The sequence below is a fragment of the Numenius arquata genome, chromosome 1 (genome assembly GCF_964106895.1).
Source record: "Numenius arquata chromosome 1, bNumArq3.hap1.1, whole genome shotgun sequence".
NCBI lineage: Eukaryota > Metazoa > Chordata > Aves > Charadriiformes > Scolopacidae > Numenius > Numenius arquata.
The window spans coordinates 136,939,737-136,966,593 of record NC_133576.1 but is presented as its reverse complement, the minus strand read 5'-3'; the positions used below and the strand labels follow the sequence as shown (position 1 = coordinate 136,966,593).

The following is a 26,857-nucleotide window of genomic DNA, read 5'->3' as shown; positions in this document are numbered from 1 at the left end:
CTGTCAGGAACGGTTAAATAGAGATAACTGATCACAGGTTTGGATGAGCTCTCTCTGAAGACACATTCCCAATTCTATTTTCAGTGATGCTGTGCTATCATATAGTGCTGACTAGCTCGAGTCAAGATTTCCATAGTCTAACCACTGGAGAATACTGTCTTCCATTTAGCTCTAAAAAGCTTCCTTATGACTCTTCTGAAGTGCATAAAAGGACCAGAATGATGACTTTCACAAATGCTCTATTTTGTTGGATAGCAAGAAATAATGGATCAGTGTTATAAATATATCCACAAAGTTGGATTTTAGCTTCTGTCTCATTTTATCTCCTTTATATTTTCAGTCACACTTTTAAATAAAAGATTATGTTTGAGGTATAAATCTGACCATTATTAGCTGTAATGTTTAGTTTGCCTCACCGTCCATGGCTACATCTGTTTTGAAGCACAGGAACTATTGGGTTCTTTGCAAAAAGAAAATATCTCCTTGATTTAGCACAATGGACCTGACAATATAGCAGGCTCCCACTCCTATAGAGAAAAAAAAACCCTGTCTTTTCTCCCTAAAGCCTCCCTCAAGCAAATTCAATGTAAGAGATGGAAGGGTATTAGCTCTGATTCACTGAGGAATATTGCTGTAGTAATTGCAAGCAGAACATTGATGGAATGCAAATAACCTTTCAAAAGATTCATCACAGAGTTTCCATCAGTTCTTTTTGAGGCAGGAGCAGTAATAGCGAGTATGAAGCAAAGAAATTTGAAACTGGGCCTGGAACATTTTAAAGAAAGAACCAAAGCAACTGCATGTCTAACACACAAATATGTGGGTTTAGCCTGCTCTCCTTTCTTGAGTCTCTTTTTTTATTTTTTTTTTTTTCAGCTTTTTTTTTCTTTGTAATCTTGGGAACTGTCTATTCCAGCCAAACTGGACTCTTACAATGGGTCTATTATTGTGGCAGCTGAACACTTCCACGTAACCATTCAAACCATATGGGAAATTATGCACTAAAAGGAGCGTTTCAAAAAGGCTAGACTTGGAAACAAAAATGAAACTAAGGAAGAAGGAGGGGAAAGGGTTCTTCAACAGCAGGATGAATTTGCAGACCATTCTTATAGATGCACTTCATTCATTTATCTACCTTTTTCCTATTTGATAACAGAAGTGTGTTGCCTTCATGGTATTTATAAGCAGGGGATTGCTAATAGTAATGCAAAAAAGAAGTAAGAAACTTCAAGTCACTGCCATCTCTGGGTTTTTCAATGCAACCTGTCTTCTCTCAGCTCAAAAACTCTTTTTGAGGAAGGGGTGGTCTTGAACAGTTCTGAGGCTATTTTTAAAGCCTAGTGAGGCCAATTTCAACAAGGAAAACTGAGCAGTCCATTAATTACAGAATCGTTTTCTGAGCAAGCTGTCATTAGTCATTGCCAGTTGTCATTCTATATCAGCCATTTCAAACAAGCTCAAAAATGACACCGTAGCATAGGAAATAGGTGAAAAGCTGCAAAAAAGAGGATCTGATGGAACTTTCACACTTCCAAGCTTTTCAAAGCCAAGCAAAATTCTCTGACATGCAGCCTAAATCCCCAGTCCTGACTACAGTTAAGGAGAACCAGGTGTCCAAGTTACTGAGCTGATTTAGAAAAACTCAGCAGAAACTCTTGACGTGGTAGAGGGAGCTTATTCAAACTCTAACGCAGCCGCTTCTAGTATGAAGTGTTTGTGTGAGATCTAATATTGTCTGTTCTGGCCATTTTATTTGGACAATAATTCTGTTCAGGGAATTAAGTTCTATCAATTCTGCATGGTTCGGAGAACACAGCATGGAGTCAGCAGCACAATTTTCATAATATACTTACTCATAAAATGTTGTCCAACCATTTTCATTGCTTTTGGTGGCGAGGAGACCAGAGTTGCCGTGGTATGTCATCATGGCCACTTCATGCCCCTGTGTTGTTACGCTCTTCAGTGCACTGTTGGTACCAATTGTCACCCAGTAGACTTGGCCATCGGGAACCACCAGCCAGAGGGGCATCCCCGTGGAATCTCTTCGGATATTGACTAAGTTGCCATTATTGTCAGTGATGAGGGTTATATCCCCATCTCCAGAATAAGTAAAATTGTAAAGATAATCTCCAGTGGTAAGGCTCTGAGTGTAAAGGTGTTTACCACTGGTGTCAAACAAGTAGAGCTCCTGGTCTATGGGTGAGGACAACTCATACAGATTCTGTGTGTTGAGGAATGGTTTGTTTTTCCGAATAAAGCGGATTCGGATATTTCCAAGATCAGCGACATACAGCTCCCCATCTGCACACACTGCAAGGGAGGACGGCGCGTTGAGTTTGGCATCCTTGGCGTAGCCATCGTCCCCCGAGAAGCAGTCACAGTTGGCATCGTTCTTGCAGTCACAGCTGCTTGGTGCCCCAGCAACGAGAGAAATCTCTCCGTTGGTGGTGACCTGCCTGATGCGGTTGATCTTTTTCTCATCGGTCTCAGCAATATACAGGACCCCATTATGCGAGACGGCCAGGGCGGTAGCAGACTCCAGGGTGGCGTGGATTGCCACCTTGCTAAGGAGAAAGTGATCCATGCCCGGCACCTGGCAATGCATGGGCCTCCCTGCCACGATGCGCACTTGGTGGTTCTCAGATATCTGTAACACAACGTTATTGTCGAGCACATACAGCGAATTATCCATCGGATTGACTGCCAGATCCGTGGGCCATTCTAGACGAACCTTAATGGTAAAACAACACAAGGAAATTATTATAGCAAGACCTTTGTTCACTGCCTGATCGCTATAAATCAATTGCAATGAGGATGTTTCAACATGGATTAAAGGGAGAAAGGGTAAAAGAAACACAGCTAATTGTTACTGCTTGATAGAGGTCTCATAGAGGACACAACTCTGGTGTGAGTGAGGGGGCTTAGATCCCTGTCACATGAGGGGGATGCATGTGGACAACCACACTCTGCATTGCAGCAGTGGTGGGAGCAGGGTGATGGGCAGAGGTAGATCCCAGAATCATAGAGCAGTATGGGTTGGAAGGGACCTTTGGAAATCATCTAGTCCAACCCCTCTGCCAAAGCAGGTTCACTTAGAGGAGGTTGGACAAGAACGTATCCAGGTGGGTTTTGAAAATCTCCAGACAAGGAGACTCTACAACCTCTCCAGGAAGCCTGTTCCAGGGCTCTGGCACCCTCAATCAGATCCTCCTCAGTTTTTGCTCCACGGCTTCTCTGTGTTTCTCCACCTTGGTGTGAGGTGTCAGGGGCTGTGGGAAGGGGCATGAGTGCTTAGGGAACGCAGGAGTAAACAACAAGACCCAAAGATTCAAGTGGGATTTCCCCTCTCTAAACTGTACTATGCTCTGTCAATCGATAGAGCCTGGACTTGGTTCCCGGGACTGGGAATTTTGTTGTGTGAAGTGCTGTGAAATCAGTCAAAGAAAACAATGATCCTTTCACTAAAGGATTTTCCAGACAAGTGGCCCAGCTCCTCTGGGTAAATTACAAGGAGGGATAGACACAAAACTGGCAGCTGTGGCAGCATGTGTGTATGTCTAAGTTATAACCACCTATTTTCTGCTTGACTCTGCAAAAATGCAAAAGAGCAATTCACAAGAAATCCAGGCAATTTCAATTCATGGAATAAAATACTTGTGCCTTCACAGTGGTTTTCACATATATTTCACATATTCCAGAGCACTGGAAGGTCTCTGTTTCTAGCTCTACTTCTGCAATACACTGTCTTTTCAAGCGAGTCTGCTCTTTTAGTTGCCAAGCTTAAGAAACGTTTACCAACAGAATTGCGGATAGTTTATTTTTTCTCTATAAAGAACCATAAGGTGTGCATTTTTTTCATTATTTTATTTTACTTCAGGTTTATATATAAAAAAAAAAAAGTCAATGTTGTGCTGTTGGGAACCAACCAATACTTAGATGTTTTCCGAATGGTGCAACTTCCCCATGGTAGAACTGTGAAGGGTGATTGGAAATGAGCAACTGTGAAGAATGCTCTTGGTCACCTCCAGCCAGGCTTTTAAATAGATTTTCAACTAATTACAAAGAATAGCTATTCGGGTTGTAAACTCCCTTTCAGTCAGCCAGGCAACTCTAAGTTAGAGCGGATGAACTTGATATCTAGTAGTTAACTGAGAAGCTTTTCACTTTGTGCCATTCTCCCCGCACCCATGTATTTTTTTCCTCTGTACCCAAATGCATGATATGCTGTGACTGAGAGCTCCAGGATCTGGGCACACTCAAGGCTGTGCAATTGCAGGATCTCCCTGTTTCTTTGTTTTAAACCTTCCTCTCCCACCATCTGTCATCTCAGTTGCTGCTTCTTCTCATTTGTCTGAGGTGGCTAAGCTTGGGGGGGGAGGTATTTTGCATCTATAAGGCGGCAACCTTATAGGAGGCTCAAGTCCAGCAAACCATCTCTCACTGTGGTTTTATTTAAAACCAAGAACAAGAAAAGACCAGGAAAGCTCTAGAGACACACAGGAGATTCCTGTTTTTAAAGCCTGTAGCTGAACATCTCTTCCACAGCCGTGCTTTACTTTTGATGCTTCTATTCATGTTTAAGTCCCTTTTCAACTTCTTTTTTTAAAGAACATCAGATGCAAGGTATTTAGTTTATTGTGCCTTCTAATGGCTGGGCTTGTGAAACTTAATTTTCATGGCTTAGCAGTGTGCTGAGCCCTGCCTAGTCTGCTTCCCTGTTTGCAAAATTTCTTTCCTTTTCTCAGCTCCTGGCCTATTTTAACCCTTCCTGTAGTAAAACATTATTGCCTGTGGTTTTCTCTTTAATAATGCATGACTCCATCCCTTCCAGTGGTCTTTAAGCTCCGCAGCCTTGAGTTAGCATCAAGAGCGAAGTTTATTCTGAACTGACAAGGGAATTTTCAATTTCTTAAAAAACATTCCTTGTCAACATCGGCAGCTAAATATTTCATGTCCTCATGTCCCAGGGAGCCTCAGGGACCTGACAGAAAAGACCCTTCTAGCCACTGTAAATGATGAAAAGCTACTTCCAAAGCTGGTTTTTGGAATTTTTTTTTGCCTAGTTTGGGTTGTTATTTTTTTCTTATTTTTTAAATTAAACTTGTCTTTGGTGCGTTTGTCCAGAACAGTAGTTCTTAATCTGCTCATCACAGTACAGGATAATCTAAAAATGGATTCTGTCATTTTATGAAGGGAAAGAAAGAGTCTTCAGCTGATACATTTTAGCTCATCTCAGAAGTGTTTAAATATGGCATTGGTACACATAGAAGCCACATAACCTGCAAGAAAATAATTTTTAAAGCCTGAATCCACAATGGTCTTGAAATTGCCCCTGAAATTCAGATAAAGAAAAAACCTATCCCTGTAAGATGAGAAACATACTGCAAGATGGCCTTTAACCAGCAAAATTTGCTATAGGAGGCATGAGAGCTTTTAAACTCATAATTTCAGCTTGTTCATAAATTGAGGACAGTGGGAACCAGTTGCAAAGAAGCAAGAATAATCTTTTCAAATTAGAGGGAAAAACAAGAAGAACAGATTCCATATGGGAGCACGGAAATTATCTAGGTAGTTACAAGAAGGAAACCCCATTGACATCTATTGTGGCTGAATAACAGTACTTAGCCCTCCAGCTATGATCTATACTTTCACAGGGGAAGGGCAACATTCCTGGAGCCAGGCAAACAACAAGTGGCAAAAAGGTTTTAAAGGACACTATCTCTACACTGGCACGATTTCACAGGTTGGCCAGTGCCCTGCAAAATCAAGTGCTGGGCTGTAACAGGTTTCTCTTCTGTGCCAACCAGAAGTAAAGCAATCATCAAACTGAGATTTCCTTTTTCTCCCTCTTTTTTTTTTTTTCTCCCCTCTCTCCACCTTTAAGCAGCAGGACTTAAAAGCTCAGCATGATGGTAGCTGCAACCAATTTGCAATCTGATGCAATTCAAGATTCGTGTTTTCCTGCTGTTGCTAATTTTGGCACCACAGCCTCCAATCAGTATTTCCTCGACGTTAATTTGATTCAGGTCTAAAATTGTGCAGGGCCAAATTAGGATGGGGGGGAAGCAAAGCAAAAAACCCCATGTTTAGCTAAGTTGTTATAACAGGGCATGGCATATAGCCCTACTAAAAAGAGTACTGCTCTCTGGCCTTTTTAGTTTAAAGCAACTAGTTTTTTTAAGAAATGAGCCTAATGAAACCTGCCTTCCCAGGAATCTGTGTCTCCCAGCTGATGGGGAGCTCTGAAAGAAATCTCTTCTGTGGCTGGAAAATCTTTAACATCTCCCTCCCCAGAGATCTCTGAGTAAGGTCAGTTAGGTCTTTCCTTCATTCTTTATAGGATCTTGCTTTTTGACCCAGTCATTTTCATACCACAGAATACATAGAGATTTAATTCTCTTTGAGCCCTTACTGCTTTATCAAACCTGGGGAGGCACACAGACGTGCAGACAAAGTGAAGACATAGGCTTCTATTCTGTAGAAACCCAACCAAAACATTGTCTTACCTGAGAAATGTCCATGACGGAGTCACAGCTGAGAGGCCGAGCAGATGTCAGATCGTTGGAACCCAACACAGTTGAGATGATCCCATTCTGATCAATCCGCCTGATCATAGTGCCATCCACAAAGTAAATGAGCCCAAACTTGTCCACAGTGATACCTGGGGAAGGAAAAAGCCAGACAGTCAGAAAGGAACATCAACCTGACAGTTATGAGGCAAATGGAAGACAATGTCTGGTTTGACGCTCATACAAGAGTAAGATGGATGGTTTGATTGGGTGCAATATATTTCATGGCATTCAATAGGGATGAGATGAGAGTTGGACACGCGGAAGTCCTGCTTATCAGGAGCTCTGAACTGGCACCATCCCACGGAAGGCACTTCCAACTGGCACAAGGTGGAATTTAGAAATCCCTGCTCGCTTCTGGAAAAGGGCATGGCATTTGGTGAACTGCTGAAAGGAAAAAGGTTTCCTAATAACTAAATGTCCTGCATGTTCAGAGACATGGTGTTATGGCTCATGGTATGAATATTAATCCACGCACATGAAATTGTTACCCTGGTGAATATTTCAGAAATGGTGATTAAAAAAGGCTGTGAAAGATCCATCAGATCAATCAAATTCCAGGCAGATAAACGTGGAAGGGTTTTCCCTAGGATAATCCTACTAATCTATAGTATTTCACCTGTTTCTGAGCTCTGTGAGGTGATTCATTTCGTTGTCCAAACCTCCTTTGTAGACATACTCCTGTCAGTGGATTTGAGGTCTGATGACAGCAGTTCCAGACTCCTGATTCCTGTTTCCTCACCTGCAGATATGTTCCATTTCACTTCCCCCCAAGCATCGTTTCTCAAGTATTTGTTACGTTAGCACAACCTCCTTTAATCCTCCTTATCCCAGGCTGGCTACATTCTGCATCCTCCATCAGAGGATTCCATAGTGCTTTACACTTACTAATTAGACCTCATAGCAGTCTGTGAGGGTGATCATCCTAATTTTACAGATCGGGAAAATAACAGATAAAGCAATTTTCACAAGGTCACAGAGAAAGTCCATGACTAAGGCAGGAATAAGAAGCTAAGGGCCCCATTCACCTCTCTTTTATGCTAATATAAATTAAAAATAACTCCACAGATACTAATAGAGTCATCCATCTCATCTACCCTACGGTGGCGGAATGCCGCTCAGCATAATATTTGAGTGTCTTAAAGACACTAAAAGAATGTAAAGGAACAGTAAAAGAATGTAGAAGCCTGTAACTCCCTTTTTCTATGCAAAATTCTGCTTGGAATATATGAATTTATGAATATCAGGATCTTCCTGTTTGGTTTCTTTCGCTAGCAGAGTAGCAATCACTTGGCAAAAAGCAGACATCTCATCGCTCATCCAAGCAAGTATCTGGAGCTCTTCCAATCAGCAGAGAGAAATACCTGCTTCTAGGGTGCAATTCATATCGCCCTAAAGCAGATATCCATGAGAGATTACATGAATCGTTCTAGAAACACCTTTTCCTTCCCGTTGACTATAAAAAGAGACTACAGCAAGTATCTCCAAAGGAAACATTTATGTTGTAGACATTAAATGAGTGAGATGAATCCTCACAACAATGTTTTTTTTGGCTGTCATCACGGTGACAGAAATGATGGAAAATCTGTTTCAGATAGAAAGCTTTGAGAATGTTTCCGAGAAGTGATCAGATCTTCTGTTTCTCCAAAACGCTGTTTTACAGCCAGATCCCCTTGTTTGAAACATTTACCCTCACTCTTCATCCACTGTGAGCGATGCTGTGAAGTACAGATGCGGCAGTTCGCAGATCAAAAATTTTAGGCTTTCACATAGCAGGGACTAATCCCCTGATTGCTTTGGCAATTAAAATCATGGCCTCCAGCCAGCACTGTAACTCTTGCACAGGCTGGAAGACACGGAGGTGGAGGATACGTGGAAAAACATATCATATTTGGCAGTACAGAAATCCACAGAAGATAATCCAGCCTGCAAGTCATGGCAGGAAAACCTCAGGACTAAGTCATTGTTTGAGAGAAAGAACAAACTTCTCTGTTCTTCCTCTACCTCCATTCCAAGGCAAAGGAAGGGATTCAGGCAGGGTTGCAAATTGTTGATTCAAAGTCAATTAGGAGTCAGGGAACTGGTGTTTCAGCTCACTGAGTTGAATGGGAGCGGTGTATTTTTGCTGGGAGGTAAAACCAGCATTTTCCTCAGTTCTTCGCAGCATCTCCCTCTTTGAAGGACATCATTTTGACCTGGATTGGGTATTTGACCATCAGAGCAGTGAGGTTTCAGAACAGCCTCTAGGGCAATGAGGAAAAAAATTAATTGCTGCTTTTAAGATGAAGTTCATTAATTTTGGAGGGGATTATATGACAGGATTGCTGAGATAATGGATGACAGAACTAAATGACCCAAAAGATTGCTTCTAGTCCTACATTCCGATACCTGTGTTTAATTCATGCCAAGACAGGACCGATCTTTGCAGGACCACGAAACAAAGGCCTTGAGGAGGAGCGGCAGGTACCTGTTGCACATCTGGATGCTACCGAAGAAGCCACAGCAGTGGTGGCTGTTGACTCTCACTACACAATATAAACACATCAGGACTTTGTCAAAAGCCTGTGGAGGGATCAGGCGGTATAAGCATCAATATGCCACTGGCATCCATGGCCTTCAGGAAGTTGTCTTTATCTGCCGTGAGATCTGTCAGCATTTTGCCTCAGTTGGTGGCACAACCTTCAATGGGTCATCCAGGATATTATCACCTGTCACTGGCATCTGCTCGTGAAGGTTACCGCTCCTCTAATTAATTTTACCCACCGAATGGCAAGTTCTTTAACGTTTGTTGGTGTTTGCTTGACAACCAGGAATACAGTTGAGGTCTTTAAGCAATCTGGTTGGTAGACACGCTTTTTTGGAAGACGCACAACAGAAGGTTTAGTTGATCTTAATTGGCTTTTGTCAAACACAAGAGGCTCTCACCCACTCCTAGGTTCACAACGAGTATTTTGCAGGGCGCCTGTCCATTAGTCTGTGTGACAGGCCAAAAGCCAGTGAAGGGTGGCAGGCTGGATAATGTGATTTTAAATGAGGCAGAATGTTTTCTCTTAGCTAGTTCCATATGTATTGGATTGGAGTTATCAGCAGTGTGTGGTGACAGTCGCTCACGGTGCTCAGTGCTGAGGTCTGATGGCTGGTCTGATTAACCAGTTACAGTAATAATAACCTGTAGGTACTTTAGCTCTCGAGCCAGCTCTGATCAGTTGATAGAGCACAACTTTATTTCGCATTCCAGCTTAGACAAAGAGCTTGCACACCCGAATGAGTTAAAGCGGGATAGCAAAGTTACCACTTATCACCCTGCTCCAGGGCAATGGCATGTGCGTATGTTCTTATCACTGAGCACTTCTCTTGCTTATCCCTCTTTCACAGGGGCTAAGCAATCTCAACTGCCTGGCATTTCCTTGGATGTTCTGCAGGGTAACAGAGTTTTCAGTCTGTCAAAGCCTTAAATTCCCATTTGCACATGCCAAAGCCGTAAATTCCCATTTGCACATGCCCCTCACACAGCAACTGCTCCAATCCCTTCCTGCCTTTAGCTGATTGCCTTGGAATCAAATCTAATTAGGAAAAGGAGCCCTGCTCTGCCACAAAGTGTCTTTGGACGGATGACTTCTGCAGAGAGGGAAAGAAGCATCTCACGGTTTCTTTGCAGCAGATTGTAGAGGTTAGATTGGACCTTTCTGTGTTTGCTTTCTGATGATGGCACGGTTCCAGCGCTGGGAGCTGGTTCCTGCAAATGGGCACAGAAATGGGTAATTCACATGTTACGCATGCAAAGCCAAAGGCCTTGGCTTGCCTTGGCAGAAAGCTCCTCTCATGTTTCCATAGGAACATAAGGGAATTAAAGATTTTCCGCATACAGCTCGAAGTTCAATCTCACAGTTACTGAGAGAAAACATCTGCTGCCACTACCCAGGTAGCGTTGCAGATCCAAACTTTAAGCTCCGAGATATGAAATACATACGTTATGAAATGGCGCTGGCGCCTCTTGGATAGTCAGAGATCCCATAAGAAACAAGGGCTTGTAGCACCACGTGCATCCCACCACTGACTTCTGCTGATAAAAAGTTGTGACGTGGTGACATTTGCTCGAAATGTCAGGACCTGGTAGCGTGAGGAGGTGACGGCACAATGTTACGCTGCAAATAGCTACTGGGACACAGTGGGTTTGTTCTAGAAGACGAACCGCTAAAAGGGATTGTATTGCTCATGTAGCTCTGCTTAGGGGAAAAAGAAAGGAGGGGTGAAAAAACTCTTTTAAGTAAAAAAAAATAGGTGCTAAAGGAATCCAAATTTGGAGCTTTCTTGTCTGGCTGGATGCTGAATGACTGAGTGATAAAATGGCAGATGAAAATCAATGTCAATAAGTACAGAGGAATTCACAGGAGAAGTAGTAAGACTAACTATCCATATGCAATGACAAGCTGTAAAGTAGCTCACAAGAAAAAGATTTCGGAATTTCTGTGCAAAGTTTTCTGCAAAGATAAGCTTTGTGTTCAGCAGTGGTCAAGGAGGGAGATAAAAGACAGGAATGGATTAGGAAAGGCACAGAGAGAAGAAAAACCAACAATCCAGTCCCAAAAAGACCACACTTTTTCATGCTGTGGCTAAAAAAAATTGCAGAAATTATGAGTTAATTAAGTGTTCAAGAAGGTTTCTAGACAAATTGATGGTGGCATCTAAGCACAGGTCAGGTCCACCTGCAACCTCTTCAGAAAGTGTCCTGAATGTCCATGACTAGAATTTGGAGTGTTGGCAGGGAAAGGCCATTCTGTCATTGCTCCTTTCCCTGTGTGTCTTTTCTGGCCACAATAAGAGACAAGATATTTTTTTCAGTCAGCCTCTGGTCTTCCCTGACGTGGCCTTTGCATTATTATTCGATGATAAAAATGTTAGCAGATTGTGGAGGGGTGAGTTTCTTCTTTTAATTCTGTCAAACTCATGAACACTTAGTGAACAACTGAGATTTTGTTTACACATTCAGCAGGACACAGTGAAGGAAGCAATCTGTCCCCAAATTAATTACTTCATTTTGCATTGTTTTTGTGGTGCTAAATGAATGAGATGCCCCCTCCCTTCCACGTCTCTTCTTCCTATTGTGTCAGACTTGTCACCGCAATCTCTCTTAATTGCAGGCTCCTTGGTAATTTCTCTGCCACAACATTTTCCCGAGGAGAACCACTGGTGAGTACTCAGATGAAAACAAATGCTCTGACAAGCTGGAGTTTTAATTTTTCTTTAGATTGCTTGTAGAAGAGGATCATTATTAGCAGATGATAATTAGAAAGTGGTAACACTTTAATTTGCAAGGATATATTGAAATTCATTAGCATCTGAAAGCTTTGCTGTGCTCTGTGGCAAATGAATTGGAGAATCAGACTGGTTTCTAATAGCTGTGATAAATAGCTTGACCAACCAACTGCCACCACTCTTGCATCTGTTGATCCACCTCGCCTGCGTTTCTATGGTTGACCTTTATCAGAGAAGCCAAAGACAGGGCAAGGCTGAAATTCCTGGGGTAGGTTTTATCCCTCCTCGTGTCTTGTCTAAGCTGATCATCTAAAGGGAGTTCTCTCTCCTTCAATGGAGAGAGACAAGAACCTCTGTCCAGAAGATACTTCAGAAAAATGTATTGATAGGACAAGTGATAATGTTTTTGCACCATAAGAAGGTAGATTTAGATTGGCTATAAGGCAGAAATTTCTTGTGACAGGAGTGGTGAGACCCTGGAACAAGTTGCCCAGAGAGGCTGTGGATGTCCCATTACTGGAAGTGTTAAAAGACAGGTTGGATGGGGCTTGAAGCAACCTCATCTAGTTGATAATGTCACTGCCCATGGCAGGGAGGTCGGTCTGGATGACCTTTGAAGGTCCCTTCTAACACAAACCACCCCATAGCTCTATGATTCTATGAAATTATCCACTCTGAACCTCATGGCGTTGAGGTAGGAACTGGAAGAAGGGATCAAAACTGTGGGGAAAAGGTTGTTGTTCAGAAAGTGGAGAACCACTCTGAATGGTGTTAGCTGGGGAAGGGACCTCATCCTTCAGGCTGTTGTCTTCAGGAGGAGATCAGCACCCCCAGAACACAGTTCATCCCACCTTGGACACGTGCATTGGCATAGAATGAACCACCTTCAGGGTGGTTCATCTAGTTTCTTTCCACTGAGAAGAGAGCCAAAAAATCTACTTAGACCAGATGCTTGACTGGTCCAAGAGGCTAAAGGTAGATGCAAAAGTATACGCTGACATCTCATGACCGATTCTCCAGTCTTTATGAATTACTGTTTTTCATCTGTCAGGAGTGTATTCCCTCAGTATTTTCCAGCAAGCTGCAAATATTAGCTAATTAAAACATCATGAACATGGAGGTGAGCCCTTGTTTCCTTACAATTTTTGAAGAAGTGCAAAGATGTCCTTAAAATACAGAAACCGTTCTTTGTATGAAGTAATTATCTTCAGTCAGAATAATGGCTTCATCCTTAAAAAGTAGAGTCCCATGAAGAGTGATGATTCTTGAAGAACGGAACTTCCCAAGTTCTTCCCTGGCCAGCTGATATCTCTATAGCTACAGAATCATTCTCTACTTTCCTCTCACCATTCACTTATGAGTCTTTATTCTCCTGCCAAGACAGGGAAGCAGAGGGTAACCTGAGGACTACTGGTTACTTGTACAATAAATCGTATTTATTTTGAGCTATTATGAAATTCAATCACATGAAGGAAGAGCATTTGCTGGATTTTTCTGCTAGGATGAACCACTGTGAAGGTAGAAACAATGCCGACATTACATTGTCAGTGTGAGTTTTCACTCTTAATCATTTATCAAGGTGGACGGGAAGTGAGTCACACCTGCCAAAGCTATTGTCTCAGCAGACTTTGCGAACTCAGGCTAGAACCAGATCAGGGAACACTGCTTATGAACTTTCCATTGCCAGTGTGGGCTTTCTGGATTATTATTTTCTTGTTGCCATTTTGCTTCATGTCATTTCCTCTTTCACTCTCAATTTACTTCTATTTTGTGAAATTTCAGAGCTGTGAGGAATGAATGCAGGCATTTTGCCGTTATATGATTGAGGTGGAAGAACGGCCTCCCGAGAGCTTGAATTGCCAACAAGAAGGATTTCAGTGCTGAAAGCTTTGAACTCCAGAGCTCTGTTTCCCATAGCAAGGCAGACATAAGTTATCCAAACCTTGCAACATCCACCCATGTAGGGAAATGAATAATATTCCTCTTATCTTGTACAAGGGAGAACAGAGGTCCAAGAAAACTTGTGGGTTTGTGTTTTGTTTTTTTTTTTTTTTTTTTTTTGCACTGGTTGAACATCAAAGTGGTGCAGAAAATTGGATTACAGATTTCTGGATTCCCTGATCCCATGACTCATCTGCTGGACTGCCTGAATCTCTCTGCCCAAGTCACTTAATCTTCTTTTCACTCAGCCCTCTCATTTCAGTGAGACAATCCCTACACTGCAACCTGACCACAGGTAGCTGGTCCCTTTCTATATCTGTGCCTCTGGCAACGCTTTATCCCAATATAATGGTCACCTCATGGGAGTCTGGAGTGCTTGGAAACAATGCTGGGCCCTGTGAATATTATGAGGGCAGCAGTTTGGCTTTCAGTGCTTTTTGGCAAAAAGCAAGTCTCCCAAGGTATATTTTTCTGCATCCTGTCAGGAAACAACTAGCCGACAGGTAACAAAAAAAAATCACAACTAGAGCTGACACAAAAGGTCGCTAAATCAGTTTGGGTTTCTTGGATTCAGTAACAGTAATGTCTTCTCTATGTCAAGAAAAATAACTTCCTGAGAAGTCTAGCCAAGAAAAGAAACAAGAGCTCAGCTGTCTTCATCTTGCCTGTTCTTTGTGAAATACCTTGTGAGAGGATCCCCAGGTTTTGCTGAAGGGTTGCTTTACAAAGAGCTGGGACAGGCTTGGAAATTTCTGTGGTGAGGAAGGAGGGAGCCACCACTCCCAGACGGAAGGAAAAAGGAAACCTGCAGCACATTGATGCCAAAGCCAAGAACCTATAAATAGCTCCTCGCAATCCTAACAACTGGGCAAGAAGACATACAACAGGCAAAAATGCCACATTTCTAAAAGCATGGGTGTCCTTCTTGCCCCTCTCCACAAACACCGCAGAAGGTGTGTACACCAGAAGTGTCTTAGAATCATCTCTACGCCCTCCGTGTGTTTTTTTTCTGAGGAACTGCGGACAGCTGGGAGGAGCGACATCCTCCATATGCAGAGCTTGTTACCTTGAGACTGCCAGACCGAAGTCTTGGCTGCACACAGGACTGCATATGTTTGGCTAAACCTGTTTCGAACAATTTAGTTCACAGTCGTGGAGGCTGTGTGGTGCTTTTATTATGATTTGATTGTGCTTTTATCACATTAAGTAAGCTCATCAGGAGCCAGGTGAAGTCGTGCTGAATTAGACCGTTCCCATATCGAATTAGTATCCATCCCCCTATAGGATTTAAGCTGGATGCCATGATATATAATGTCAATATATAAACCTCAATTTACTTATCTCTGAGCTATATGCTGATTTTATTGCTATTTTGTATATACAGCAATGCTTATAGAGCTTTTTTATTTTTTTAATGCCAAGAAAGCCTCAGTGAACTGAGCGTAAGTGAATCCAGTCCAGATTGGGAAGGACCAAACACAGTTATTTGGTAAGGAGGAGGAGTGGTGAAGTGGGTATAAAAATTGGTGGGTTCTAAAGGGCAATGGTGGGTTCAAAGGGCAATTCTATTGCCCTTTGGTGTGCCCATCACTGCATCCCTCTGGTTTCACACTCCTCCCTGCCACCTCGGTAGGAAGAACCAGGACTGGCCGAGGGTGAGAAAGACCCTCTTACTTCCAGAGGCAAACCTTTAGGATGTGTTTGTGGGTTGACTGGGGAAGGATTGCAAAACCCGGGGGCATTTGCTGAATTGGAGAGGAGAGCAGTCTCCAGCATGCCTAAACAAGCCCCATTTGAAAAAGACCCCTTTAAAAAAGCCTGCGGAGAAGAAGCAGTCTCACCCCTGGGATTTGTAAGGGTAGCATCAGTGCCTTTGCCTCCATCTCCGCAGCGGGTATCATCGAACGGGAGGCACTGATCCCCGGTTCCAGCCAAGACCTCCGAATTCTTCACGATGTCCTTCACTGACGTGGTTGACTTGATTTTATAGATACGTCGGCTGTTGGTGTCGGAGAGGTAGATGGAGCCGGTGATTGGATCTGTGGTCAAGTAATACTTATGAGCTGGGCTGTGGCTGAAAAACAAGGGTATGATGTTATTATTTATTTGGATGATTTGTTTCCTTAAGTCAACAGGCAATGCAAGCACTTTAGAGAATAAAAATGCACAGGGCAGACAGACTGGGAAAGTGAAGCAGTGCTGTACTGGACAATGTTAGTACAGGCTGTGTTACAGCACAGGATCTGGAGCTATATCTGTTCCCAATCGCTGTGCCGGGCGTCCTCTCTGGCATGGAGAGCACTTACCAAGGGAAAGGGCTCACTGGCCTGAGCCAAAATCATGCCAGGAACTACTACAGGTTGAGTCCCAGTGCCTGAGTTTGCTTAATCCACTTAATATAGGCATTAACCTGAAACTGGTGTTAGTGCCGTGCCAGAAAGTGAAGGGAAAGCATAGTAAACCCAAACCAGACTCCCAAGTAAAAAGCACTTGAAGATATGCTCTTGAAGATCAAGGCTTATCCGGTGCTCTTGCTGACTCCAGCAAAGACCCTAGAGTCCTGTCCTGCTCTCGTGGAGATTAGGGGAAGTCCTGCCACTGAATTCAGCTGGACCTCAGTGAAGAAAGAAACAAAACGGTCTTTGGAGATGTCACATTTTGCCCCAAGTAAAACATGAACTAGGAGAAGGGCTGAGGAACTTGAATGTCAGTCCCCTGCTAAACTCCATTCACTCGTTGCTTCCTCGAAAACCAGAAAGGGAGGCTGAGAAAATGGGGTAAGCAGACAGAAAGACAATGTTTTTAGCTCCATGACTACAACACTAAATGAGTGCAAGACTGAAGAAAAGAATAAACTAGCATCCACTTTATGGAAAGCTTTTGATGGGACTGGCCAGAAAAAACAGCCAGATGAGTTTAGACACAATTTAAAAAAATTGTCTTTCAAGGATTCTATCTATAGATACTGAACTTATTAACTTCTTTATTAAAATTAAGTGTTTACTACTAGTGCGTATTGAGCTGCATCCCTTCTAAGCCTGAAACCAGCAGATTTAACTTGTAACACCTGCTGCCTGAACACAGGTCTCCTTCCTTCTAAGAAAGGCTAAGTAGCAATTAGAACAAGTAGGAAAAAGCCTCTGCTTTTCTCCAGAACACCTTCAAGCTGTCCAAACTCATCAGGTCCCAAGAATTCATAATAAACGTACAGGCCGTAGTTCACAATTTTGCACTTAGTGGAATTGTTCCAGGAGAAGCTGGTTAGAAACCTGAGTGTCGATCACAGTTGACTCTATCCTTCATAATAAGAAATTTCCTCTCTCTTTCAACCTTTATGTTAGGAAAATTAACCCCTCTTCAGACACATAAAAACTACTGAATTATTCTCTGCTTAAAAAAGCTCTAAGTTGGTTCTTCATTCAAATTACTTAATACTTTGGGGGGAAAGAAAAAACCTTTCTGATTTATTCTGGAATATCCCTTGTGATTTATCCTATTAAAGTCTGAACAGATTTCATCTCCACAAATGACACTGATTCTTGCTAAATAAAATGCTCTGACCTTCAAGACAGCTCCAGCCTGACAGTTCAGTCTCCATCTGTATTACTTCCCAGTGACAGCAGGCTGGGAGGGTATTATTTCATTTACCTGCACGTCACTCACACTAAGCAAGTGGCTTCAGCCCTGGTGGAAGAAGTTCCCTGTGGGAATCCACCATCCATTTTGATCAGGGGCCTTGCATTTTCTGCTGACTGTCCTAACAAAGCCCAGCTGAACGTCAGTCAGATTTTGAGCTGTTCATAATTTCTGTCTTGCATGGGAGGTGGACAAGAGGAGGACTTTTTTAATAGCACTTTGAATTCTTTAACATCACCGCCTGGAAAGCACAGAGAGCTTTCAGAGTCCTGTAGTGGGACATTTGCAGATGGGCAAAGGCAAATGACTTTCCCAAAGATGGAGATAAATGGTACCAGAACTGGAGGTTCCCTCCCCCCTCTCCCAGCACTATCATTGTGATTTTTTTTTGGATTTCATAACCTCACTCTGGTGGATTTTATTATTGATTACAACCTTCTGTGGAAGAGAGACGTCTTTTAAACTATTTTACAATCCCAGCTCCTGTGTAGACTGGGCACTGAAACCAATGCAGGTTTCTTTTAACTGTGGATCAGAGAACCAGGTAAAAGCAAAACATTCATCCACGAGAAGAGAGACCTTAGAGCCCCTTCCAATACCTAAAGGGGGCTACAGGAGAGATGGGGAGGGAGTCTTTATCAGGGAGTGGAGCCATAGGACAAGGGGGAATGGTTTTAAACTGGAAGAGGGGAGATTTAGATTAGATATTAGGAAGAAATTCTTTGCTGTGAGGGTGGTGAGACACTGGAACAGGCTGCCCAGAGAAGCTGTGGCTGCCCCATCCCTGGAAGTGTTCAAGGCCAGGCTGGACAGGGCTTTGAGCAACCTGGTCTGGTGGGAGGTGTCCCTTCCCACGGCAGGGGGTTGGAACTGGATGATCTTTAAGGTCCCTTCCAACCCGAACCATTCTATGATTCTATGAAAAGCTGAATGGTACTTCCCACCTAAATTTACTGACTAAGTAAAAAACTGTCATATTAAGATAATACTTTGAATAGCTGCTGGTAACCCCAGTTTAATTTTATTAATGAGGTCCTGAGTATAGATGCCGCAAAAAAGTAGGGGTGACTTCAAAGTGTACAATCATTAAAAAATTAGCTCTGACGAGCTAATCCACTCTGCATAGCTGGATGCCACAGAGGCACACACATCTTTACTAACAAACGTGCTTTGGAAGAGGTAAAGGTAGAAACTTACGCTGATTAATCTGCCTGTGGTATGGTAATAATTTTGGGTCACATAAAAGCTGTTCTGGATTTCTCTGGTGAGACGACAGCAAAACTCTCCTAAGATATACAATTACTTTTCTAAATGTATTATTATTAATGGTGTTGGCAGCCCCAACACAAACTACATCTTTTCTGCTGCATGGCTTGGTGTGAGCAATAGGAAGTGCTGGTTCATTTTTATTGGCTTGACTTTTTATTTTTAAGGGCATGGCTTACCATGGTCTCCTACGGACCACGCCATGCAGAGGGCTTTTGTGGGTGGAGGGGCCCCTGGGATGGCTCTGGCAATGGAGTATTTAACCCGGAATGCTTTGGAGCAAGGATGGCAAAACACACACTGTAAAAAATGATCAAGCTTGAATTTGTTGGCCTCTGCCAACAGTTTTCACCCCTGTACCAGGAAGGTGTCACGCTCTGCCCTCTTAGGAATCACACAGCATTATGCACAGGAGTTTTTGTTTAACGCTTTGAGGCACTTCAGGATGAGAGATGTTAAAGAAACACACATTCGTAATGTAAAAGTTCCCAAACTGCTTCGCTTCGTCTGTGATAATGCATGAGCTCTGGAGCCAGGAACACTGAGGCTTTGCTTTTTATTTAAAGCCACAATCGATAGGCAAATCCAAGTGGCAAATTGGACTGAACTGAACAGCAACTGAAATAAATCTGCCTGGGGCAAGGCAGAGAAGATTTTTTGCTTCTTTCATCCTGTCTCATTGCTTCGTTAGATAACGGACCAAAACAAAAGACAGGACTTTTTACTATTCAGAGGTCTTAATCAGTTACAGTATTTGTAGTCTTAGAATATTTATCCCCCACATTGACACTGCCACCACCAGAAAAGGGCTGTGGGTGAAGAGCTGACTTCCCATTCCGAGAGTTCCTTTTGCTGATAAGGTGTTTTAGAAGAAACTCTGAGTGCTGCAACTCCCTGAAGCAACCAACCAAAGTTGCAGGGATGGGGTGGGCTGGTCCCCAGCTGAGAACAGGCACTTCAGTGGGTTTTAGTGGGCATGATGGTGCAGTCGCTGGGGATGAGGACAGTTTCATAGGCAGAAGTTCTGAAGGCCAAAGTTCCCATACATCTGCCTTGTCCCTTTCCTTTTTTCATTCTCATTATTTGGACAGGATAGTGCCAGCACCATCTGGGGAGCTCTGCAGATATGTAAAGACATTCAAACTCCATTTTAAAGTGCTTATGCTTTATGTGACTCCTTCCACACAGGCATGAGGAAGGAAAGTGATAAAAAGTTGGGTGAATAGTCAGACAGGTGGCATTCGTGTGGATTGTTCAAGATGTTGAGGTGCTGGAGCGTGTCCAGAGAAAAACAATGAAGCTGCTGAGGGGCACAAGTCTTCTGAGGAGCAGCTGAGGGAACCTGGGTTGTTCAGCCTGGAGAAAAGGAGGCTGAGGAGAGACCTTCTTGCTCTCTACAACTCCCTGAAAGGAGGGTGTAGCCAGGGGGCTACTTTTCTCCCAAGTAACAGGTGATAGGACAAGAGGAAATGGCCTCAAGTTACACCAGGGGAGGTTTAGGATGGCTATTAGGAAAAAATTCTTCACTGAAAGGGTTACCAAGTGTTGGGACTTGAGGCTGCCCAGGGAAGTGGTGGAGTCACCATCCCTGGAGGTATTTGAAAGCTGGGCAGATGTGGTGCTGAGGGACATGGTTTAATGATGGTTTTGTCAGTGTTGGGTTGATAGTTGGACTTGGATGATCTTAACTGTCCCTTCCAACCTCAACGACTCTATGATTCTATGTAATACTATAATAGATGCACAGGCTTTAAGCAAAGGTTGATTTTACCCTCTTGGGTCCAGAGCCCATGTTTTGGAGGAGTCTGAGGACAGAACTTCCTGCTCCAGAGTGGGTAGCCAGTCCCTAAGGAATAAAGATGAGAAAAGGGAGATGGTCCCTGCTTTCAGCAGGTTACCTACAATGTGCCAGCACAGCACACTGCACCTTGTCACTGGCTTCTGTTCAAAGCCAGGGGACTCATCTCACCAAGCTTTAGATGGCTACAAGGTGGATGTTTACATCTGAACTGGCTGCCTTGACTCCCTTTATAGGCAGAGGAGAGAAACAGCGTCTTTGGGGGTGTGATTTGTCTGACATTTTCAACTTTTATCTTACAAGATAAACTGCATCTTAGTTTCTCAAATGCAAGGGCATCTACCACCTCCTCTCAAGGACAATTCCTGTTAATGGTAACAGCGTGGCTGTGGCTCCCATGCTGGCCAAAGGACAGGAGCAGTCACAGCACCAAAGTTAGTTACCCACAACAACTGATCTGAATAAACCCCTGGGGCTTCTTTGGATCTGATGTCTCTGCTTAAGGACATGAAACCACCTCTGTAAAACTTTCTGTGCTGGCTGCCCTCTTCCCCTCCGAGCCTTGCTGGCCACAGGCATTTGCTGGTGACTAAAAAACTACTGAATTCTTGCAGCCAAGCGTTTTTTGTTCGTCGGGGCTGTGTTTCCATGGCTCCACGCTAAGCACCCTGCAGCTCACAAACAGAGGATTTTATTATAGCTTGTGTGAGGTACCGGTCTTATTTTTTTTTTTCCCTGGGTGACATTCAATAGATTGATACATAAGGAGGCCACACAGAGCAGTGAGCTGAATTTACACTTGGCCTTTTAGTGTTTTCAGTTTGTGTGCGATGCCCAAAGCTCTTCTAGTGTCACAGGCTGGATAATAAAACTTCACAGCAATGCCATAAGCCAGCCCAGGGACCACAAAGGACTTTTCATCCGATCCTAGGGCAGTTTTCTGAGATAGCTCTCTTTCCTACTAATTGTAGATTTGTCTCCCTAAGGTAAGAATGGAAACAAAAAAAAGGAAGAAAATTTTTAAGTGTGGTCACTTTTTGCATATTTGCAAGAGAGAAATGCCTCACCACTGCCCATGTTCCTGCAGAGAAAATATAATTAACTGCAAATTATTATTGCCATGCTTGGAAAAAGTCATTAGCTTCTATAAGCCCATCAAGACAGGGCCATACACAGACATACTGGAGTAAGTTCCTCTTATTCTATTACTGAATGACAGATGGGTGTAAAATTGGGAGGCATCACAATTTGGTGATGCTTTTTGGCTTAGCTGACATCCTCCATGTTGACACACAGCCATTTTGGCTGTTGCAGAGTTAGACCTTGGCTACCTACACTGTTCTGTAGAGCCAAGCCTCTTAGTTGGTAGCTCCAGAACCTCTGGAGATCAAGCTCACCACAGGCTACATAGTGGGGAGGAATCCTTTCCCCTGAAGAGAGGAAGCTTCTGCATATGGATTGCAGCTTTTCCAAACCACTGAGATTCAGTCCTGTGGATCTCACCCTTCACAACTGTTGCCTGTCAATGATGTCAAGCTTAGGACCTTCTGGAACTCAAAGTGCTGGAGCTTTAGCTAAGACTACACCCACTCATTTCCCCATGGCTCAGGAACGAAGAGGCTTCCTAACAAGAAGAATTATGGCAAATGACAGAGAACAGCTGCTAACTCACATGGATGACTCCCTTAATGCAGTCACAGATGGGAATAGTCTATCTGGAGCTCCTCACCTCCTTCCTCCCTCACTGGTCCCCTTTGGACTGCATTGAAGCAGGCACGTCTTGGCTTGCTTTCATTTCATTTCTTAGATTTTAGGAATTGCCTAAAGGCTGAAGCCCTGCCAACTTTGTAAGGCTCTGGTGGCATCTGCAGCACTTGTGGCCAGTCCATATATCTTCACTCAGTTATTGCCTTCATATATAAAAGCTCTTTTTGTAACAGGTATCCGTCTGCTGCCCTTCACTGACAAAGCAGGTGCACTTTAGTGGCTGTGTATTTCTCGGGCATTAAGGATACAACCTGGCTGTTCCAAAGAGAAATGAGTTTTTCTATTGCCTTCAAATGATGTGAAAGAGGAGCTGGGGGGCTGGAACTCAGTCTGATGAAGACAGTCAGTGCAGAGGTCTTGCAAACCAACCTCCCAGCCCCGTTAATAGATGCTTTGGGCCAGTCCATTACGCTGTTGAAGATCAGCCCTTCATTAATGTTCTGGCAATAAGACAAAAAATCAGTTTCTACTCTACTGCATTTCCAGGCATGCAGAGAAAATGAATATTTCTGGGTTTTGCACAGCCTCTATGAAGTCAAAGAAACAGTAAATAAAAAGCACGTAGCAAGAAAAAATCCCCAATCCCAAATGCAAGAAGAAAACCAAACAAAGAAAAACCCCATCCCAACTCCACAGTCTAAGCTTCTAATTTAGCAAGCAACTGGGGAGAAGGATGGGAAACTTGTCAGAGCCAGAGAAGTCCTTGCAAACACAGGCAGTGACAGGAGGTTGACATCCTCCTGAATGCAACTGATTGGATCAAACCCACTGAAACTCCAGTGAACCCAAATGACAAATATTCTTAGTGACAAAGCTCCAATTTAGGAGTCTCTCTTTCATCTTGTTTTCTTGTCATTACTCTTTTTTATTGCATTTCCTGGCTAAGGTTCTGAGTCTCACTACCTCCTACCTCAGCCTGACATACTTTCACATAATGCCGAGGCTCTCTATGAAGAGCTCAGCCTGACAAAGAGTTACAAAAACTTACTTCCCTGGATGGGTGATGCTGGGGTACGTCTGGCCCTTCATTTTGCCTGTTACACTCCCCAAACTCAACAAGAAGACATTTCACCGTATGAGAATTATTTTTCCATCACAGCTCTCCCAGTCACCTCTGTCCTGACATTGTCCCCATTCTACTTTTTGGGGTAATTCCCACCCGTTTTTCCTTTCACCCTTCTCCTCCTGTTACCCTGCTTCCCGTGTCTATACTCCCCCTGTCTACAGCTACAACAGCTCGTGCAGAAGTCTCTGCGACTCTGCTCTGTGATTAATGGCTCCCAGTTCTGATGACTGATTGCCTCCGCCAGTTTTAATCACACCAGCTTCATTTGCTCTTGAATCATCTGGAAATGGCACTCGTGGCTCACTGTGTAACAACATGCAACAAGACAGGGAGCGGCATAAGAATTCTCCACTGGTTGGCTTACCTATGTCTGAAATCTTTATTTCTGACAGAAGACAGGAAAGCAGGGAATAGAAGAAAGAATGAGGTGTTAGCAGCTCAGTTCGATGCATTATTAGCAGATTGAAAACTTGACAGTAACTGTATCATACAATGCAATAATAAATAAAGACTTAGCTGGAATGACACTGATATATTTCATATTAGATATTACTTGGCAGTGAGCTCACTTATGTACCGCTGCATATCACAAAGGGAGTGTGATCACACCTGCTTGGAGTTATTCACTTATGCAGGAGATAGGACCAGGCAGACTTTATCATTCAGAGTGGTACTGAGCTAAATATACGTAGATGCAGATATCTTTACAGGGTTTTTTTTCCACTCTTGGGGAAAGCAATACCTTGTGATTTACAAAGGCAACTTAACAGTCGCACAGTTATGGGTGGCAGTTCATTGCCATAATCTCCTGAACTCTAGCCCAGAGGACTGAAATTATGCCGAGCTGGACATTTTTCATGGGTCCAGTTCCACACTCGGCTGTGGTTATCTGCGACCCACAAAGCATTTGCTTTCCTCTCTGCAACAGAGCACTGCGCTCAGCCCCCTCCTCCCCAAAACAAAACCCAAAAGCCAAATAGTGAGGGTGTTAATCTCCAAGGAGATGCTGATTTGAGAAGACACAAGCAAACTCCATTTGGTCCAAAAGCGATGGCTTTCCTCCATAGCTTGTAGTCAGCCGGCATCTGAACCCACTTACTTTACAGCACACCAGAGTGAAGAAATGTTTATTAGATCCAGTAACCTAAGTGTTTGCACAGATGAAGCAGCAATCGTTCCAGCAGATTTAACTCTGGAGTAAATTTAACTCTGTGGCTCTACACAAAAGCCAGCAAGGCTACTCTGTCAAGGCTTCCAATTTTTCTCTTTTCCAATCAGGAAATACTCTGCAAAACCTCCGCCGGGTCTGGTATTTCCACTGACAATGAAACAGGGGTCGGGTTTTCAAAATTGTACTGCTGGGAATGAGATATTAATCCCTCTCAGTTGCAGTGGGATTTGGGCCCCAAATCACCTAGGCTCTCCTGGAAATCTCACCTTTGGTCGTTAAAATAACTTTCTGGCACTGGGAGAATATTGCATTCTTTAACGTGGACCAGGTCTGAAGATTGATCCCAGCTTCCCACCTTACAAACATGAGAAACATTATGTTCTCGTATCTCATGTAACAGAACAGCAAGAATCAGCTTCTTGCTTATTTACAAAAAAGGTCCCTCAACCCTCTGAGATGTGACTGTAAATATCTCATTGTGGCCTTCCAAATTCAATGTCTCCTGATTTCCTTGTCACCCTCTGAGCATACTGAGATAGTAATTCCGTAAGTGCCAGCCTAGTGGTGGCTTTCTAGATTTCTTTTCTCATACACCATGATCTACAACAATGGTTCTTCATGCCAAATAAGACCTTCAGCAAGGTCTGATGATTGTGACGTGTTTGTAAATGAGGGACTAATGGGATCTTGCAACAATTTTGCTGCAGATCAACTCTTTTATTTTTACCTGTGGCCTTTTGGAATAGAAAGCAATGCTGTATGGGACCCCGTGGCTCTAGTAAGCTGTTGAGCAAGTTTCCACATGGAGTCCTTGCAGAAACGGAGCCTTACTTTTGTCCTCATCGGCCAGGACATTAAATCTGAGTAGAGCAGGGAGGTTCTTACTTTCTGGAAGATTCTCACTTTTAGGCCAGATCTTGACAGGTAAATGGGAATGTGAACCTTCCTACCATGGTAACCTCATATTGGCCTCTCAGGACTTTGGGTTAGGTCCTTCAAGCAGAGAAGCCTCATTCACAAACACTGGTTAAACTCTATTGACTTTCCTGGAGTGAGTCTCGTCTGGTCACAGAGTTCAGAATCAGGCCCTGGTGCTTTGAAGTGGCTAATTGTATTTGTTGTGGAAATTTTAGATAGGAAAAATACCCCAGTGAGGTCAATTTGAAATTTTGATTCAGTCACAAGCTACTTTATTTCCTCAGAACTTGTGACAAATCTATACTTTTCCCTCCCCTTCCTAGTTTTTAATGGATGTTCCTTCAGAAGCCTCCCTGTTTCTCCTAGTATATCGATTCCTTTGCTATTTGGGGTTAAAAGGAAATACTTCACTTCCTTTCAGATGATCAATCTATATATTCACCCTGACACTGCTGTTCAGTTGGGAACCGAGGGGGGCTGATAGGTTTGTACCCCAAAAAAACCAACTAGAAAAACAGGGACTGTGGCTCCCTAGGTGATCATCTGTCTTAATTATGAATGATCATCTGTCCTGATTAACCTCTTAATTATCATCAGTGCTGTGTCCTTCCAAGTTTAGGTTATCTCAGAGGCTGATTGTTAATTTTAAGAATTCCCACTGGTCTCTATCTACACCAAAAGGCAGACCTCAACACAGTTTGATTTAGCAGCACAGAAATGTGCCAATATTTTCGGTGCATGTTTCAATTCTGGAAGAACTTGTTAGGCCTGTGTTTCTCTGGTGTAAATCAAAGTCAGCAGAGTTGCAGAAGGGGCAAATCTGGACTGCTATTTTTTTTTTTTTTGGTCTGTTTTGCTGTGTTTTTTTTTTAAGAGTTTTGCTCGTTTTCCTTTTGGGTACATAAGATTTCTGCAGAACTTAAGGGTATAATTATAATGGCCACATTCAGCACAGTGTACCTCAGCTCCAGAATGTTGGTGACGTTGCCGGAGGGAAAGATCCTTCGGATGTAGTTGAAATCTCCAACGTAAAGACTTCCATCAGACCCACACGTTAGGGCAACGGGAGCCAGGAGTTTGTTCCCATCTGCAAGACCATTGCAGCTTGGACAAGAAATGCTACGTCTGCGGCCGTTGCCCATAATGCTTCCAATTACAGGTGGCTGTTGGGAAATAAACTGGTTTTCCCCATTTCCTTTATGCAGGATGCCTAGAGAGAAAAAAGAGTAATAAGGAAATTAAAGAGAGACAGGGAAACTGAGACCAATGGGAGCACAAACTGCAATTCTGGATGACAGCTGGGGAATTTGTCAAGTAGCAAGGAGGTTTATCATCTTTCATAGTATTGTTTTGTGATGGGTTCAGATGAGGAGCCTGTTATCTGAAGTAATTTTAGAGACCCATTACATTTCCTACAGAAAAAAAAGTAGGTAGGGAGAACAAGATTGTCTTTACCTTTGAATAAAATA

General features: G+C 43.2%; 1 protein-coding gene across 1 annotated transcript in view; it reads right to left on the bottom strand.

Moving 5' to 3' along the window:
- The window catches only part of TENM4 (teneurin transmembrane protein 4), a 374,463-nt gene that overhangs the window by 41,609 nt on the left and 305,997 nt on the right, over positions 1–26,857 (bottom strand). Inside the window, 5 exon segments of the mRNA XM_074146667.1 lie at positions 1,854–2,731; positions 6,507–6,661; positions 15,608–15,840; positions 23,664–23,684; positions 26,349–26,598. Of these exon segments, the coding sequence (XP_074002768.1) occupies positions 1,854–2,731; positions 6,507–6,661; positions 15,608–15,840; positions 23,664–23,684; positions 26,349–26,598 (1,537 nt within the window).